Genomic DNA, 17,290 nt, shown 5'->3' with positions numbered 1-17,290 from the left:
GAAGGTGATGTAGAGATCTTGCAAAATGAATTATACTGGCAGTATGGACAAAGGTAAATGGCTACCAGTTTTACTTTAGGATTAGAACCTTCATCTTGGGTTTGATTGTGGACAGGGAGTTGAAGTTTAGAGAGAGCATTTTGCAAAGGTAGCCAAAACAGCACATCAGATTACACGGATGTTGAAGAACAACACACTAACAAGCAATGCGAGAAAGGGTTTTTGTCCCCTTTTATAAGGCTATAATGGGGCCACATTTAGACGATTGGGTGCAGATTTAGTCACACGGATTCAGTGGGGGATGAAGAAGTAGAGGATCAAGTGGCACACGTGACAAAGATTGAGGCAGGTCTATGGAATGCTCTCTGTGAGAATAGATTGACAGTCTGTGAGCTCAAACACCAGCTGACAGGCAAAAAAGGAGACATCATAGAAGCATATAAGTTATTAAAGGGATTTTACAGGATGTGCCTGAAGACTTTTTTAGTACCTGGTATGAAGGGAGAAAAAAGGGGTCATCTGTGGATATTATGTAAGAGTGTGGTTAGCAAGGGTTTTAGAAGAACTAGATTTTTAGGAGGTTACTTCCGGTCTTCTCAGATCTTCTCCCCTTGGGATAGGAGTACACATACAGAATGGTGAATAGGTTGCCAGACGTAGTTGTGAGTGCTTCATCAGTGAATGAGTTTAAGGAGAGGTATGATAGGTATTGTGTGAATAATGGATCTCTGCGATGAGTCCTACTCTCTTCTTTCAATATATCACTGATCTTCTCAAAGGTGAATGGCTGCCAGTTTTACGTGGCCAAGTGTACGATGCACTTTGGGATTAGAACCTTCACCTTATTTTAGGAGAGTAGTTGCGCTATCGACTTCACAAACCACGAGATCACAAGCTGTGTACTATATTCTGAACTTCAGGAAACTGATGAGGCCAGGGACTTTGGGGTTGATTGGGGACAGGGAGTCCACTGCTTACAGTGAAATTTCAACCCACTGCCTGTTGGAAAGCAGATACGCTATCGACTCAGCCAACTTGGGCCGCAAGACTTAGAAAAGTCACTAGTGAAAGGAAGAAAACAAGAGTGTTTGCTGAGGGGGCTAGACCTAGCTGGTGTTTTTTTTCTTGTAGACACATGAACAATCTATATAAGATCACTGGTGATAGCAAATCTCTGCTTAGTGGATCGGTGTTTTCATAATGCTATTATAAAAGGAACAAGAAACTTTAAATTGGAACTGTGAATATATTAAAATTATCTTCCTTTCCAAAGAAAATAACTTTACTATTAGGAAAAATGGATTGAAGAAAATCAGCATTTGAAAAAAAGAAATGAAAAGTTTTCAGACAGTTTGGTGAAATCAAAAGGCCGAACAGATAAAGCAAATTAATTTGATAGAATTGAACACACAGAGATTTTAGCCAAAAGAAGATCACAAAGAGGAGATTCTAAGTTGGAAACTCTTTACCAGGATACATCAAAGAGAACACATGCACACATCTACCTATGGGACGAAAATAATCAAAGCATATGTAAAGTGGGAGAACTCAGACGAGTGCTTAAAGTTTCTGTTTGAACATGAGTCTCTGTTAGAGAAAGTAGTTGTAGTTTTGCAGATTAGATGGAAATGAATATTGTTGAAGTTGGATAATATATATTTATGAAGTGAATCTGGGACGTTGTGGGAAATCTGTCGTTTTTTCTACATATTTCTCTTTCTTCTTGTAGTGGTTGCTTTTTTTGAGTTAAAATTGGGAAGGACCTGTAAATACACAGTAATGGAACTTTTTCTTACTTGCAGAAATAGCCTGAATGAAGAGACAGAATAGAAGACAGGAACGCAGCAGAAAAATATTAGATTTGTGAACGAGTTAAAAAAAAAAAAGAGAGAAGAAATTATATATATTAAAAAAGCAACCAGAAGCCAGAAATCCTTGATTGACAGAAGATTTCTACAACTTAGAAAGCAAATGGTTACCGTAATATAATCTGCAACAGAAATGAAAATGAATATCAAATAATAAGAAGAAAAATATAGAGAGAAGAAAAACAAACAGAGTCAAATAAAATATTACTTATAAATTAAAGGACTAGACAAAAAGGCATAACATAAAATTGCTTACATAAAAATATTAAAGAATAACGAAAGCGATAAAACAGAAAACATTATTGAAAAGAAAAAGGTGCCAAAATTCTTACACACAATGTTGACAAAAGTATTTTTACACCTTACATGCCATGCAAATTTCAGATCCTCCTATTACATGCAAATATTCAGGGAGTGGCTGCGTAAGTCTGGTAATAAAAGGTGGGATGTGCTGCATGTTTCACATTGTACGCAATGTCAAGATGCCACGTTCAACTGTACTGATAGACTTCCAACGTGGGATGGTAGTTGGGTGTTACATCGGTGGTCTTTCTACCCGTGATGCTACCCGTCTCAGAATAACGAAATCCACCACTGCTTATGTCATTCGTAGATGGAAAGTTGATGGTGCTACCACAGCAGAAAAACGCCCTGGGAAGCCATCGACACTCCTGAACGAGATCTTGGGATGTTCGAGACAGAGCTCGTCGCAGAGCATTCCGCACGTAATCAGCGGTGGATCTCGCAGTCAACCTAGAAAATTCTGCAGGAACGTCTATCAGAACAACTGTCTGCAGGGTGTTGTACGTCTGAGATTACCACGGCAGAGCTGCTGCGAACAAGCCATATATCACCGCCTCGACGACAAACGACGTCGGACTGGTGTTTTTCACACCGTTCCAGGACCGTATATGTTTTGAAAAGGGTGGTTCTGTGGAGCGACGAATCACGCTTCCAAATGTTTAACTCTGATAGTTGTGTTTGGATGTGGAGATTACCTGGAGAACGGTTCTGGCAATACTGCATTATTGAAACTGTCGCGTTTGGTGGAGGCTCAGTAATGGTATGGGATATTTTAGTTGGATGGGGGGCTTGGTCCATTAGTGTACGTGCCCAAAACCATGACGACTGATGGCTACCTGGATAACTTCATGCTTCCGACACTGTGGAAGTACTTCGGCAGCGACCCGTGCATGTTTCAGCAGAACAATGCTCCATGCCATACTGCACTGCTTATCCGAGACTGGTTTTCACAAAGCAACATTGAAGTGTTAGACTGGCCGACTCAGAGTCCAGACATCAACCCCCATCGAATTTTTTGGAACGAATTAGAACTCCGAATTCTCACCAGACACCATCATCTCATCATCAGCAATGGGGTAATTTTCAGCGAAGAATGGAAATTGGTTGAAAGCATGCCCCGAAGGGTAGTTGTTGTCATTCAGGCCAAAGGTTGATTTCACTCAGTAATAGAAATGTAATTAAAATGCATTTTGTGATCACAATTATGTGTCCAAATACTTTTGTCAACATAGTGCATATTGCTCCCATCTGCGAAAGATTTTTGTAAACTTATAAAGCATTGGTATCGTAATTAGGCTAAGGATTTTCTTCTACTTTTTTTTTTTATTAATTTTATATATTTTTGTACATTGTTTATTTCACATAATCCAGAAACTCTGCTGTAGAAACCAAGCATGGAACTTTTTCAAGTCACTTCAGGCCTCTAATAAGCGAATAGGTAGATAGTCTCACACCGGCCGATGAAATTCATCTCCCACCTAAAAACTGATTGATAGAAGATATTGTATAATCAAGGAAATATCTTCTATTATCCGAAGAAATCCTTGGTTGATTGAAGATATTCTATAACCTATTTCGTAGTAATCATCTGTTTTCTTAGTAAAACAGTAACTACTACTAAACAAATATGAACATGAATAAAAAACAAACAGAGAAAATATCGCATGCAGCTAGAAGAACTATACAAAAGGCAAAAAAATAAATAAAAAAGTTTCATACCGTTACTTTTCCAGTGTTAAAGAATTGAAACAAAAGAGAAGAGAAATAAATAAACTTTTATATGAAAAATTGCTGTTAAGAGAAAACATGAGGATAGTGAAAGACAAATTTATGAAAATAGGAGAGAATAAAAAAAATTCCAAAAGAAGATAATCTAAAGGAACCAAAAACTGAATTAGTTGAAAAGTGTTGTTATTAAAAAAAAAAAAAAAAAAATTAAACAAGAAATATACTTCACGAAATTCCAGTAAAACCGTTAAAACAATAGATGGATGAACGTGTTAGTAAATAGACCTGCATTATAAAATATGTAAATAAATTTGCATAATAAGACTTATAAAGAGAAATCTTTATCTAAGCATTAGATGCAATAATCACACAGCCATAAGTCTAACAAGTTACGCCTCTATTAAAATATGAATACACAGACGAAATAGGAATGAATCAGAATCAGATATGAAAGTAAACAATATTTGAAAACAAAGAGGAATGACAGTTGAAAGATTATTATTATTATTACTCTCTACACAAAGCGCTGTTCCTAAAACCACAACCATCACACAGTCGAGAACAACATGGCATTTGTTGAAACAAAACCTCTAACCAAAACAAATATGGATTTATTTATTTATTTATTTACTTCTCAGTAAGCAGCAAATCTATAAATACTCCAATATCGCAATACAAAATAGAGAAATTAAATAGTACGATACGAAAATAATAATCCAAATTACGTTTTCGTTGTTTAATGTACATGGACATCAAAATTAATCTACACAAATTATATATTTGAATAGTTCAAAATCAGTAACCATCAAATTTTGCAGCATGAATAATAATAATAATAATAATAATAATTTAGCTAATTAACTAACACTTGCCACAAGAATAAACAATGCAACTGATAATACACTGGTGTCCACAACCAAAGGACAAACAATATTTCTGAAAATGACAACCGCAAATTCGGACGAATTAGTGTGTGACAATTTATATAACTGACGCTTTCGAGTAGTACAAAGCGGGTACATATTCAAAATTCCAAATCTGCGCAAAAGGAAGCTCTTTTGGTGAAGGAATAAAGCTGCAAAGTGGATGTCTTGTAATGTCTCAAAGACATAGCCGGATGATTTTACGCGGAGGAGAATTATTGGAAAGGTTGAAGAAGGCCGCAGAATTACTGATATTGCCAGAGAGTTTGGAATCTTACATAGCGCTGTATCCAGGCTCTGGCCTGTGTTTCAAACCAATGTAATGCGTTCCAGACGTTTGTCAAGAGGTCGCCCTCGCTTTACGACCCTATTTCAGTATGGAATATGTCCATCCGAACTGTGATGCAGCTCTCACAACGTCGTAGCATGCTTAGCATCAAGTGATTCAGCAGTTCTTGAACGAAACTGGCTCACTCCTCCTTCAGAGCAAGGATAAAGCCTTGCTTGTTTTCTGGATGGTGGCATGAAAACAGATTCTTGGTTATAACAGCAAAACGTAATCGACGCACAACGGCAGGACTACGACCGGTGAACGACATTGCAATGAAGTTCTTCAACGTCATGTTTCGATTGTTACGTGGTGCTGTACACGAAGAATTCATTTTGATGGATGCCATAGCACATCGTATACGAGCAGTGGAGATACTTCTCGTGACCGAAGATATTAATTGAATGGTCAGCACGCTCCCCAGATCTCAACCTCATTAGAACACGTTTGGGACGCAATAGGGAGACGCATTGCTGCTCGAAATCCCTCTCCGTCCAGAAAACAACCAAGGCTTTATCCTTGCTCTAAAGGAGGAGTGAGCAAGTTTCCTTCAAGAACTGCTGAATCACGTTTGTAACATGCTAAGCATGTTACAAACGTGATTTTGTGTAATAAATTATATTACACAAACGTTTTTGTGTAATATAATTTATTAGTATGCTGGCAATAACTTTTTTTCAACATTCGGCTTTAGTCATGAAATTTTTTCAATATGCAAGTAAAAATGTAGTTCTTCCTTAGCTTCTGGACACCAGTGTATATTTTATCCGTTTGGTTCAGGCCTTTAAAGAAATGTTACAAAAATAAGACATAATGCATAACCATTTGCTTATTGCAGTAAACTTTTTACCTCAATAACAAAAGGCTTGTAAAGTGTGCCTCAAACTCTCACTGTGATTTACAAAACAGTACCATGTACATTTGACATAATATGATTTTTAACCAGAATTGTACGTAAGTTTTCTTCTGCCAAAAAGGTCCACAAATTTTATCTAATATTGGAGGAAGTGATCACGAAGAATTATCTGGGAGGTGACCAAGCATGAATAACTTTTGCAAAACCGGTGATTAATGACAATCTTTGGGACAGCTTGAAGCAGTGACATGGCATATGAAACAAAGGAAGCATATCAGCAGTGCATGGAAAATAGTGCAGAATTTGAGGGAGGCAGTATCAGACAGTATACTCGGCGGGATCAGGTAATAAATCGGGTCGAGGTTAAATGAATGAGCATCAAGCTGCAACTGCTAAAGAATAAAATGTAGTGTAGATGATATATAGTGTGTGTGTGTGTGTGTGTGTGTGTGTGTGTGTGTGTGTGTGTGTGTGTGTGTGTGTGTGTGTGTGTGTGTGTGTGTGTGTGTGTGTGTGTGTGTGTGTAATAGAAGTGGAACTATATTTGTTTTATTTAAGTCTCGGCATGGGAAGATCCCAAGAGGGTGGATTTTGGAAAAGGTTGGTGAAGGACAGAATTCGGAAATGAATATACAGGGATATGATGCCGTGTGATCTTGAAACAGTAGTATGGCTTTATGAAGGATGGACTAGCCTTGACAATTTACTTTGCTCTGTAATTAGAGTCAGAGTGGACTTTGAGAAAGGAAATTGCTACACTATGATATTGTAAAACTTTTCAAAGGCATTTGAGAGGATACCTCGTGGTAATCTGTTAAGCACACTGAAACAAATGAGGATGGATATGAAACTGGTGATAAGATGGTGAGTGATAGACATCATGAGCATAGTGGTGTAGATTCAGAGAGAAGGATGACCAGTGATGTAGATTCAGAGAGAAGGATGACCAGTGATGTTCTGCAAAGTTCTCTACTTGGTTTACTATTGTTTAATAGTAAACTGATGATATGGGAGATAATTAGAAGGGTAGCAACCAGTTGTTTGTTGCTTATGATAAATTGGGAAGTATAACAGTAAATAAAATTGGTACGACGTAGAGATCCTGTAGGATGATTCGAATAAACTGATATTTTGGATAAGGATAATCATTGCCACTTCAGTGTGAAAAAACAAAGTTATGAGCTTTGGACTGAAAAAATTGCAATCGCTTATTATACTAATTGGGTTGCACCGCAAGAAATTGATGGACCCAGGGTTTAAGAATGATAATGAATAGGAAATATATTCAGAGGACATATTGCAATATCACAGCGAACCACTTTGATTTTGATAAACAGTAATAAGTAGGGACAAGTATGAAATTATTTCTCTTTATACAGCTTTGATACTCATATTTGGACTAGAGTGCTCATATTCAGTCATCTCGTTTCTTAGGGTTCAGGAAGATATGCTTCTACTCGTATTATATCCTCACTACTCCATTTATCAGCTAATCTGTAACTTGCAAATCTTTAATCTGTTTTCAAATGAAATATTCATTAGGCAAGGTCATATTCATCAACCGCCTCTAAAATGCTTCATATAAAAACAGATTAAAAGTTTGCAGGTTATATTAAGGGGGGAGAGCGCATAAGTCACAGAGGGGTTTACAAATTTAATATTTTTTAAATTTATTAATTTTTGTTATAATGAAATACAGAACATGGAGTTTTTTTAATTAGGCATGCGTTATTTACATTTCAAATTCCTTCGTGACATGGGTCACCCTGTAGATTGGTTGATATGATAGAAGCATATCAGTTGCTGAAGGGGTTCTATACAAATCATGCAAGTGAAATGAAATTTTTCAATACATGATATGAGAGAAACAAATGGTAAATGGGTGCTTAGCAGGAATGTGAGGATTAACTTTGTGCTTAGGATAAACGAGAACAGTGAATTGCTGGAAGTGGTTTAATATGTATGATAGGTATCGTGCGAATAATGGTTAGTGTGTCCGCCTGTGCTGAAATTTTGGCCTCCATAGGGATGGCCGGTTAATAATAATAAATACTTCTCTTTGACTTATGAAAATGTTAAAATTTAATACTACTAATCCTCTAACAGTCTTTATCCATTGCTAAAAACGTCTGTTTTACACAGAGATATACTGGTATCCAAAAGCTAAGGATGAACTATATTTCTACCTGTATATGAAAAAAATTTCATGACTACAGTCAAATGTGGACATAAATTTATTACAAGCATACTAATAAATTATATTATACAAAAAATCTGTTATAAATTTCGTAAACTGCAATGTATTTTTGGCAAAAGTTATAAATTTCCTAAAGACGTACTTAAGGAATTAATATGCAGTGTTTACAGAAAATTATGCGGAGAGACATTTCAGTACGAATACGTTCACCCCCGAATTGCGATGCAGCTCTCACAACGTCGTACCATGTTTAACACTAAGTGATTCAGGAGTTCTTGTGGCAAACTAGTCCATTCCTCCTTCAGAGCAAGGTCATGTCTGTTTTGTGGAGGGGAATTTCGAACAGCAATGAGTCTCCTTATTACATCTGAAACGTGTTCTATGGGGTTGAGATCTGAGGAACGTGCTGGTCACTCGATTCCATTAATATCCTCCGTCTCCAGAAATATTTCCATTGCTCGTGTATGATGTGGTGTGGCACTGTCATCCATAAAAAAGAATTCTTCGCCTACAACACCAAGGAACAATCGAACATAACGTTGAAGAACTTCGTTGCAATATCGTTCCCCAGTCATAGTCTTTTTTACAGCGCTTGTAGCTCGTTGCGTCTATTAAACATAATGCCTCCCACATACCATGATCCAAGCACTTCCGTATCTATCCCTTTCAAGAACATTCTCGCGATGGTAAGCAGTACCACTTTCACGCAGATCAAGTATTGTCTGGAATCGGAAAAAGACTAAAACGACTCATCTATTAGCTCATTGGTGTCTTATCCAATTTTTATGGATACAATACCACTGAAAACGTGCTCTACGATGAACCGTGGAAAAGGGACGCATACTACAGGCCTTCGAGCGTATATGTCTAGTTACCGCAGACGTCTTGCGAGTTTGTCGAGATATCCGCGTACCTGTGCGTGAATGGGGCCGACTTGCAAGCTGATTTGCGTGGTTCGTCGATTATGTTTAGCTGTTATAACCAAAAATCTGTCCTCATGCTCCGTGGTAGAGTGAGGGCGACCTCTTAGCTGACGTCTGGAACACATCCCATTGGTTTGAAACGCTGCCCAGAGCCTGGATACAACGCTATATGAGATTCCAAACTTTCTGGCAATATCAGTAATTCTGTAGCCTTCTTTGAGCTTTCCAATAATTCTTCCCTTCATGAAATCATGTAGTGATGTCTTTGAGACATTACAAGACATTAAAGTTTGCAATTTTATTCCTTCATGAAAAGAGCATGCTTCAAGCATGCTCTTTTCATGAAGCTTAGCGCAGCTTTTTGCCTTTTATTTTGTTGAGTGTACGTGACCCCTTTGCGCGCGATTTGAGAATTTGTGTACACGCTTTCTATTCGAAATCGTCAAGTATACAAATTGCTACAAGCTAAGTGGTCTGAATTTGTGGTTGTAATATTCAGAAACAGTGTGCGTCTTTAGGTTTTGGATACCCGTGTATCTACATCACACAGATTACTGTTTTGCTAACGTATATGATATATTATTCATCAAAAGGCAAGTTAGTTTCACGAGTTTATACTGCTCCGCTTTATATTATTTTATATAGACGTTTAAAAAGAGTATTGGGGGGGGGGGAGGAATCAAGATGAGCACAACTCTGGCTTCATATAACATTTCAAGAATCTTAGAAAGGTAGCCACGTGAATGTAACCATGAAACACATTGAAAATGCTGACAATAGGAAACTATATGAAAAGAAATGCGTGATTCAGGTCTAAAGGTGAAGCGTGTTCGTGTTCAGGACAATGTTGTTAGCTCAGTGATGACCTATGGTTAGCCAATCACAAGTCATTACTGGACTGAAGAGAATTGTATTGAAACTGTTCAAGAACCTCTCAGAGAACTCAGCTTCAAAATCGGCATTTGCAACGGCTGGGAAAAGTGTAATAGCATGCGATTTTCCCATGTGCTGCCGTAAGATTGCCTGAAAGATCAAGGAAACATTTGCACTTACTTGCTTGATCATAAGCATTTCCACATGAGCTGCTGCAAGTTCCCATTATTTTTTTTTTAATAAACTTAAATGAGTGTAACTTATTTTGAAACATCAGAATGTAATCAACTGACTGCAACTCCAACGCTTGAGTACAGTATTGTAGGAAGAGCTTTCTTTTTTTGATCAATCCCAAGGTTGTTGTGTATTTATCAGGACAAGATAGGACTGCTATCCTAGCATATATCTTCATATTAATAGGATTATATACCCCAAAATCGAGACATTTTGTTGGAACAAATTTGTCTCAACTTTCGCATTATATACATATTGTGCATATAATGCAAAAGTAATTACATCCACTGTAGACTTTGCATTAGCAGATTATCACTTACTGAAAAATCTACAGCATTATCTGGAAGTATAAACTTAAAAAAGTAGAGTTAATCGAAATACCATTAACTTTTTTTTCTTTTTTTTTTTGCTTCAGGTCTTAAGATCTTTATAAATATGAAATCGAAATGCTTGCCGGAAACTCACAAGAATATGATAGAGAATGAAGGGAAATGAAAAGTGCTTAAAATTGATTTGGAAGTTGTGTATTTCTTTTTCAAAATGAGAAAAAAATGCTGGATATCTGAAAAAAAAAAGAAGAATAAAATGGCATGTTAAATCTATACATCCATAATTAAGTTTTTAATTTCATGTGGGTAGAGGACAATAGTTTTATTCAAGGGTCGATGTCATCAAAATCCCCACTTATCCTTCAACAGAAATTTGGTCACTTCAAACGTAAAGAAAACAGTGGTTACCTATCATATACACTGGAAGACAACAGATACATAAACGGCCAACTGATACACAGACAATTCGAATCAAAGAAAATCATGCAAAACACTTGGATCCGTTGTTGAAAGGTGACAATCCACTTGTGTATTCTACAAGGCTTCTAAATATTTCCTTCGCTAGCCAGATTGCAACGCAGTGGGATACTCAAAATCAACCATTTAAGATTGTCTCTGTGTAATAATACTAAACATATGTTGTTTAGTATTTATTGATGGGTTAGTATTTATTGATTAGTATTTCCTAAGATCTAGGAAAGCATAATATCCTAGATAGCACTCTTATAAGAAAAGCACACTTACAAGAAAAAACTGATCTGCATTCTGAAAGATGCTAATGTTTCTCATTTCTACTAGTTTACTCATCACCGTCACTTAAACATTGTATTTATCACAATCACTGCAGTTGTGGAATATGACTGCCGTCATCTGAACATCCGGAGTCTAAGAGTATTGTTATTTATTTTTTCTCAATTTCTGTATTATAGAAAGAAGTTCATGTTTATTCCTTTATGCATCAACACTCCCATATAATCCGGTACAGCCAGTCTTTGTTTAGCCTCCTATTTCATCCTGAGTTGAGCTGAGAACTATAACTGGATTCGAAATTTTCACTCCAAACAGATTTTATTGGATAATCTATCGTTAGTTGTCTTCTATATTCGAGAGGGATATTATTGTCTACTAGGATATAATTTCGATTTCCAAGTCTAATCATAAATGTGGTTTTTGAATAGAATTTTATTCAAGGTAATAATTTTTGTGCTGAGTAATTCATGCACAAGTGGGATAATTTTTCTGTGTATAAATAAAATAATCAAAATGCGTAACATTTTTCTTCTCCAAAACTTCTAGAGGAAAACCGTTCGTTAGTGGATTCCTAAGAACACTAAGAAATAATTCCGATAAACACTCACAATCGAAAGCTGTACCTGAGTCATTTCTCAAATATTTAAATAATACTAATTAAAAAAATCAAGTTCATCATAGAACTAAGGTAATTCTGTTTGATTTCTAGATATCTTTCTGATGAACTGAATGTAGATAATTCCTTATATTTGAGCTTATATTTTAAAATATGGCGCAATTCATCCTATAATCAAAAACTTTAGCCTAAACAGCAAATATATTCATATGAACCAATTATAAAAGACTATTTTGTCGCAATTAGAAGTTCGCCAAGACATAAATATTATGTTTGCTAACGGCTTATAGTCTCCGTCTAGTTGTTGCATAATTCCTCGTCTCCTAGACAGGTGGATTAGAATTCTTTTTAATCAAAGGGCACGTGTTGTTCTTCAGACTGCACTAGAGAGAGTGTTTAAGACAAAAAAACAAGTATACCCTGTCTCTAGAAAAACCTCAAAATTCAAAGATATAACTTGCTCAGGGAAAAAAAAACAATAACTCTAAATTAGGTAATAAAAAAACTAACTCTTCCCTTCCATGAATATTACCTTTCATAAATTATCTAATTATTTTATGTGAAAGATCCTACTATAAACTTGGATCCATATTTGAAGAAATATAAACTACACACTAATCCTGTCTTGGTTAACTTGTTATCACAATCTCTTCTACTAGAAGATAACCTCTTTGTCGTTCTCAGGTATACGGTTCGAAGCATGGATAAACTCCAAAGCACACACACCATTTGGAGCTATTGCAAATGAGGTGACATCTTTGCCTTCAAAATGAAAAGCTAACTACTCGTGAAGAAATGGACTATGCTTGAATAAAACCATTTCGTTTTCTATTAGGTTTTCCGACCAGCATTTTATAGTCAACTGTTGTTCACAATAATCTGTACAATCATAGTTAATGGTTAATTTCTCTCATCTAATCTGCAATGTAAATTTGTGAAAATTTTGCAACATTATTTATATTCAGATTAAAAAAAAATCCATGAGAATGAACAAATTTGTGAAAAATAACATTTTTCACAAATGTCTGCATAGCCTTGTTTATTTTACTTTAAGGCCCCGGTAGTAATGCCCTTGCATCAAAGTATTTCTATCGTATGGTCCATAGTTTTACCATTAATTGCGAAAGTTAGATGCTAGTGTTGCACATATGTTAACTCTAGAAATTATCCTTTTCATTTAAGTATTTTCGTAGCAATACTGGCACAACTTATGAAAGATGAATGAGCATTCTGGGTGGAAGAATAACACACATATTGACCCACTCTTTGCTGCATTAATATCATTGATCCATTTTTGATCCCCAGTTTTCATTAATGGTATTTTCTATGATGTTGCTGTTTTAAAAGAGATGCGGAGATGCATTTTAGAAAACGGCAAATAATGTTGAAGTTTCTAATGGTTTATAAAAACACGTTATATATTTATTTCGAGTGAACAATATAAGAAATGTTCAAAGATGATGAAATTTTAAGGATTATAACGATTTAGTCATATATTAAATATGACTACATTGTGTCACTCTAGTAAATGATAACCACGTGATCTCATTTACTTAATGCAACTGAATTTGGGAAGTGGGAGGGGGGGGGTTGCGTGAGTTAGTTCGAACTGCTGATGTTGCATAGAAAATAATCCAAAACACTAGCGAGTGGTGTATTGGCAAAATACGTGATTGCATTGAGAGTATCAGGAAGAAACAACAAAAAAAAAAAAGATATTAAATGAATGTTCGGTAAACCTTTGGACTGTGAACGACATATTAAACGACACAGTCCGGTACTCAGAGAGAAGAGTATTAATCACTGAAGAAAAATTAAATGAACAAAGCCTTAAAAAAAACAAACTGGAAAGCTGGAAGCATCTGTAACGGACAGAAAGGCGACTGGCATGACTAGATTTCAGAGGGATGCCTATTTTACCCGGTGTTATCAAGACAGCTAATGCAGATTAAGGAAAGTATTTTTGATATCTTATTAACTGAGTTTTCTTACCATTTGCCAAATTCTTCGCTCAGTATTTTCCCACTACTTTTCGTTAAGTAAAAAAAAAAAAAAAAAAGAAAGAAAAAGGAAAAACGTACGAGAATTTTATTCACATACACTTCAGCAATCTTAACCTTCCTCTGTCTGTCTTAGACTCACAATTATCATACACGCAAGCGCGCGCGAGCACACACACACACACACTGTCTAGACTGCATCATTAAACAGACCAGTTTGTAGTGTCTGGAGAAAATTACAGAAAGTCTCTAGAAGTTATTTCTTAAACTACGTTTTTATTTTTCTCTCTCTCTCTCTCTTTATCTGTCTCTCTCTGTGTGAATCTTTTGTACGATAATTGGATGGTTTTTCTACCGGTACTTTTTTTTTTTTACTATGAAACCTGACGTATGCATTCGTGTTGTTCGGATTATAATGATTCCATCCCTGTTAGACTTTGTAAATGAAGTCTAAAGATGGCAGGACAGATTAAAAAAAAATATTAAAAAAATCGAAGTCTTACGAATGTCTACAGAGCTTTAGGACAACTATTTGGATTACCCTATTGCGAGAATCGTTTATGAAGTGATGATATTCAACTCAATGATTTTTACGAAGCTCAACCAACAATTATAATAGTATTATAATTGTTGGTTGTAATGTTGGTTTTCCATAACCAATACAATTATGATAGTAATTATAATAGTATTGGTTATGGAAAAGTTGTTAAAAACCCCATAATCCCAGTTTTTTTTGTGTAAAAATTATCCAACAAAAAGTTATAAATAGGTAATTCCTGTGGATTATTTGTAGTTAGCTTAAGAATCGAGTGATAGAATACATAAAAGCTGTCACCGATCTATTAGTTTCTAAATACAAAAAATTAAAATTGTGCTCCTTTAAGTATATTTAGTTCAACCATTAGTTCAACTCCTGCTTGTAGTCTGCTTCCGTAACTTCAGATTAACATTTCAAGGTCAAATATCGAAAAGATTAAACACAATTCATTTCATCTATAAATTATACCTTAAAATGATTTGATTCTCTGTTTACAAACGTAAGGAAATATTAATTCGGAATATTAAAATTATTCGTTATATGAATATCATTTACCAGTGGAAACAAATGTGAACTAACATCCACTTTTGTATACTTTATATTATTTTATAGCCGATAACAGAATTTCATTAGCTACAAAGAAATTTTAAAACTCTATTTTGGAACCTGTAAACACATTTTTAAAATTATAACAACTAACAGGTGATCGTGTATCATTTATTTAGAAAGAGGAAATCACTGCTACTCCTGAAAATGCTTCGTGGCTCATCAATCGATTTCAATACTATAGTGAAGATAACATGCTGTAAGAGTGGTTAATTCAGTCCCAGTTATTCTAAAGGCTGAGAAAATTGCCGATTCACCACTTTGATAATATATTAGAGATCGTGGTGCAGCAATACCTTTTGATATTTGCATGCAGGTGAATGGAATGATATTCAGTGTTACTTAAAATTTTAGTATGTGTTATCATTAAAAAAATGCCATAACAATCAAAGAAGGATAGCTATGATGATATTCGCTTGATTCCATCACCTAAACCACTACAGAATTCTACGATGAAGCTATAAATATATGCTTAATATATAGAGAGATATAAGCTTTATAAATGCATAGAGTTCAAGTATTTATAGATGGTTTGTATTAAGCCAATCGAATTTTTTTTTATATTGTATTAATGTTCCGAAATTATTATTATCAATATTCATTATTATTATTTTGAATTTACAGGCAACTTCAAGTATAACTTCAGCTACTTACTGGAAGTTTTGGCAAACAAAATCTCTGTATATGAATGCATGTGTATACTTGAAGAGAAACACATGTAGGAAAATACAAATATATACACTGAGATCGAGATTTTAAGTATTACATAACACTCCTTCTAACAGTGATGCTTATATGCATGCAATAAATAATATCGCTTGCTTACTTCTTTAGCTTAGCATGAAGTTACAGTAAAAGACGAGTATATAGATGTAGATATTTACTGCTTTTTAGTACTTTCTTTTGTTAGTAGTGATGTTCGCACGAGTTAAACAATATTGCCTACTTGCTTGCTTAGCTCGTAGAATGAAAAGTTAAAAATATACCTCTTCTCGTAGCCAGCAGGATGTCAAACTGCGCATAAGGTTAACCGTCATCACCTAAAGGATGCTAAGAAACTAAACCAATGACTGTAAGCGTGTCAACGTCAACAGGATAACTGTAGGAAACACAGGAAAGATCGGATGCGAAGCATCTCCAAGAGACGCGTTTTTATTTTCTATAACAAACATAAAAAAACCCAGTCAAGTTTCTGGGTCACCCTTGATTCATATTTACCTACCGTTAGGATGTCGTGTTGCCACTAATGCCAGTTGTCTCACCACCAACGGAAGACGTCCGTTGCCCATAGTACAGATGATCCTTCGTACACCTCCACCGCCAGCGGACCGCTGGGCCCGGGCATGATTCACGGAGACAGGTATGCGACTGTAATGTTGAGTTCACCATATGATGAGGTCATTTCACTTAACAATCCAACATTTTCGTAAGATGGGCCTCGATGCACCAGTGTTTTTTTTAATTTTTTTTTTAAACTGGTTACTTCCGGTCTTCTCAGATCTTCTCCCCTTGGGATAGGAGTACACATACACGTTCACTAAAAAAATGTCAGGGTCTCGAGAGGTCATAAAATTCACGGTTTTTACATTCGGTCATCTCGCTCAGGCGCAACAACATACACGGCGAAGTGCCGAGCTAAGTACAAATATATACACAAATACACATACACATACACACACACACACGCACACTCACACACACAGCACTCGACCAAATGAACGCTGCCAAGAACGTTGACGACCGCCAGCTGGCAAGGTCTAACTTGGTCTGTCTAGCACAGTTCTCTGTCTCGCGACAGTGACGAGTAGTGATCGAAACGCATGCACGTCAGGTGAAACACGCTATTAACCCACCCCACCTTCCCCTCCCTCAACTGTAGATGGGATGCTCCAGACAGCAGAGCAGACGATTTTTAGTGACGCCGGCAGCTACTTCATCCAGGCAGACAGACAGACTGTGTGGACGAAGCCAGTTTTGCAGGGTTGGATAATTTTTTTTTTCGCAGCTTTCGTTATGTTTTTTTTTTCCCTCTGTGTGTGTCTCTCTTTTCTTGTCCTTTTTTTTTTTTTAAATGTTTCCTAGTAAAAGTTCTATGTGCAAGTGGTAGCTACTGAGCAAGCTTCTCTATCGATAAAAAAAAAGTAAAAAAAAGAAAACGAATTAAAAAAAAAAAAAAATCTGCAGACAACCATACCATGAGTTGTTGATGAAGTAAGAA

At 35.9% G+C, this 17,290-nt stretch overlaps 1 protein-coding gene across 2 annotated transcripts in view; it reads right to left on the bottom strand.

The window, feature by feature from the left end:
* Positions 1-16,803, bottom strand: part of LOC150096861 (low-density lipoprotein receptor class A domain-containing protein 4-like) — a 213,887-nt gene extending 197,084 nt beyond the window's left edge. For both annotated transcript variants that reach the window (XM_090408382.1, XM_090408383.1), the window contains exon 1: positions 16,295-16,803. In XM_090408382.1, the coding sequence (XP_090264508.1) occupies positions 16,295-16,361 (67 nt within the window). In that variant the 5' untranslated portion in view covers positions 16,362-16,803. The remainder of the gene's footprint in view (positions 1-16,294) is intronic.
* Between the last annotated feature and the right edge of the window lie 487 nt (positions 16,804-17,290).

The sequence above is a fragment of the Typopeltis vanoorti genome, chromosome 18 (assembly GCF_054136105.1).
Source record: "Typopeltis vanoorti isolate ZY-2024b chromosome 18, IOZ_Tvanoo_1.0, whole genome shotgun sequence".
Classification (NCBI taxonomy): Eukaryota; Metazoa; Arthropoda; class Arachnida; order Uropygi; family Thelyphonidae; genus Typopeltis; species Typopeltis vanoorti.
Note: the sequence above shows the minus strand (reverse complement) of the source record. Positions and strands in the feature narration are given on the sequence as shown.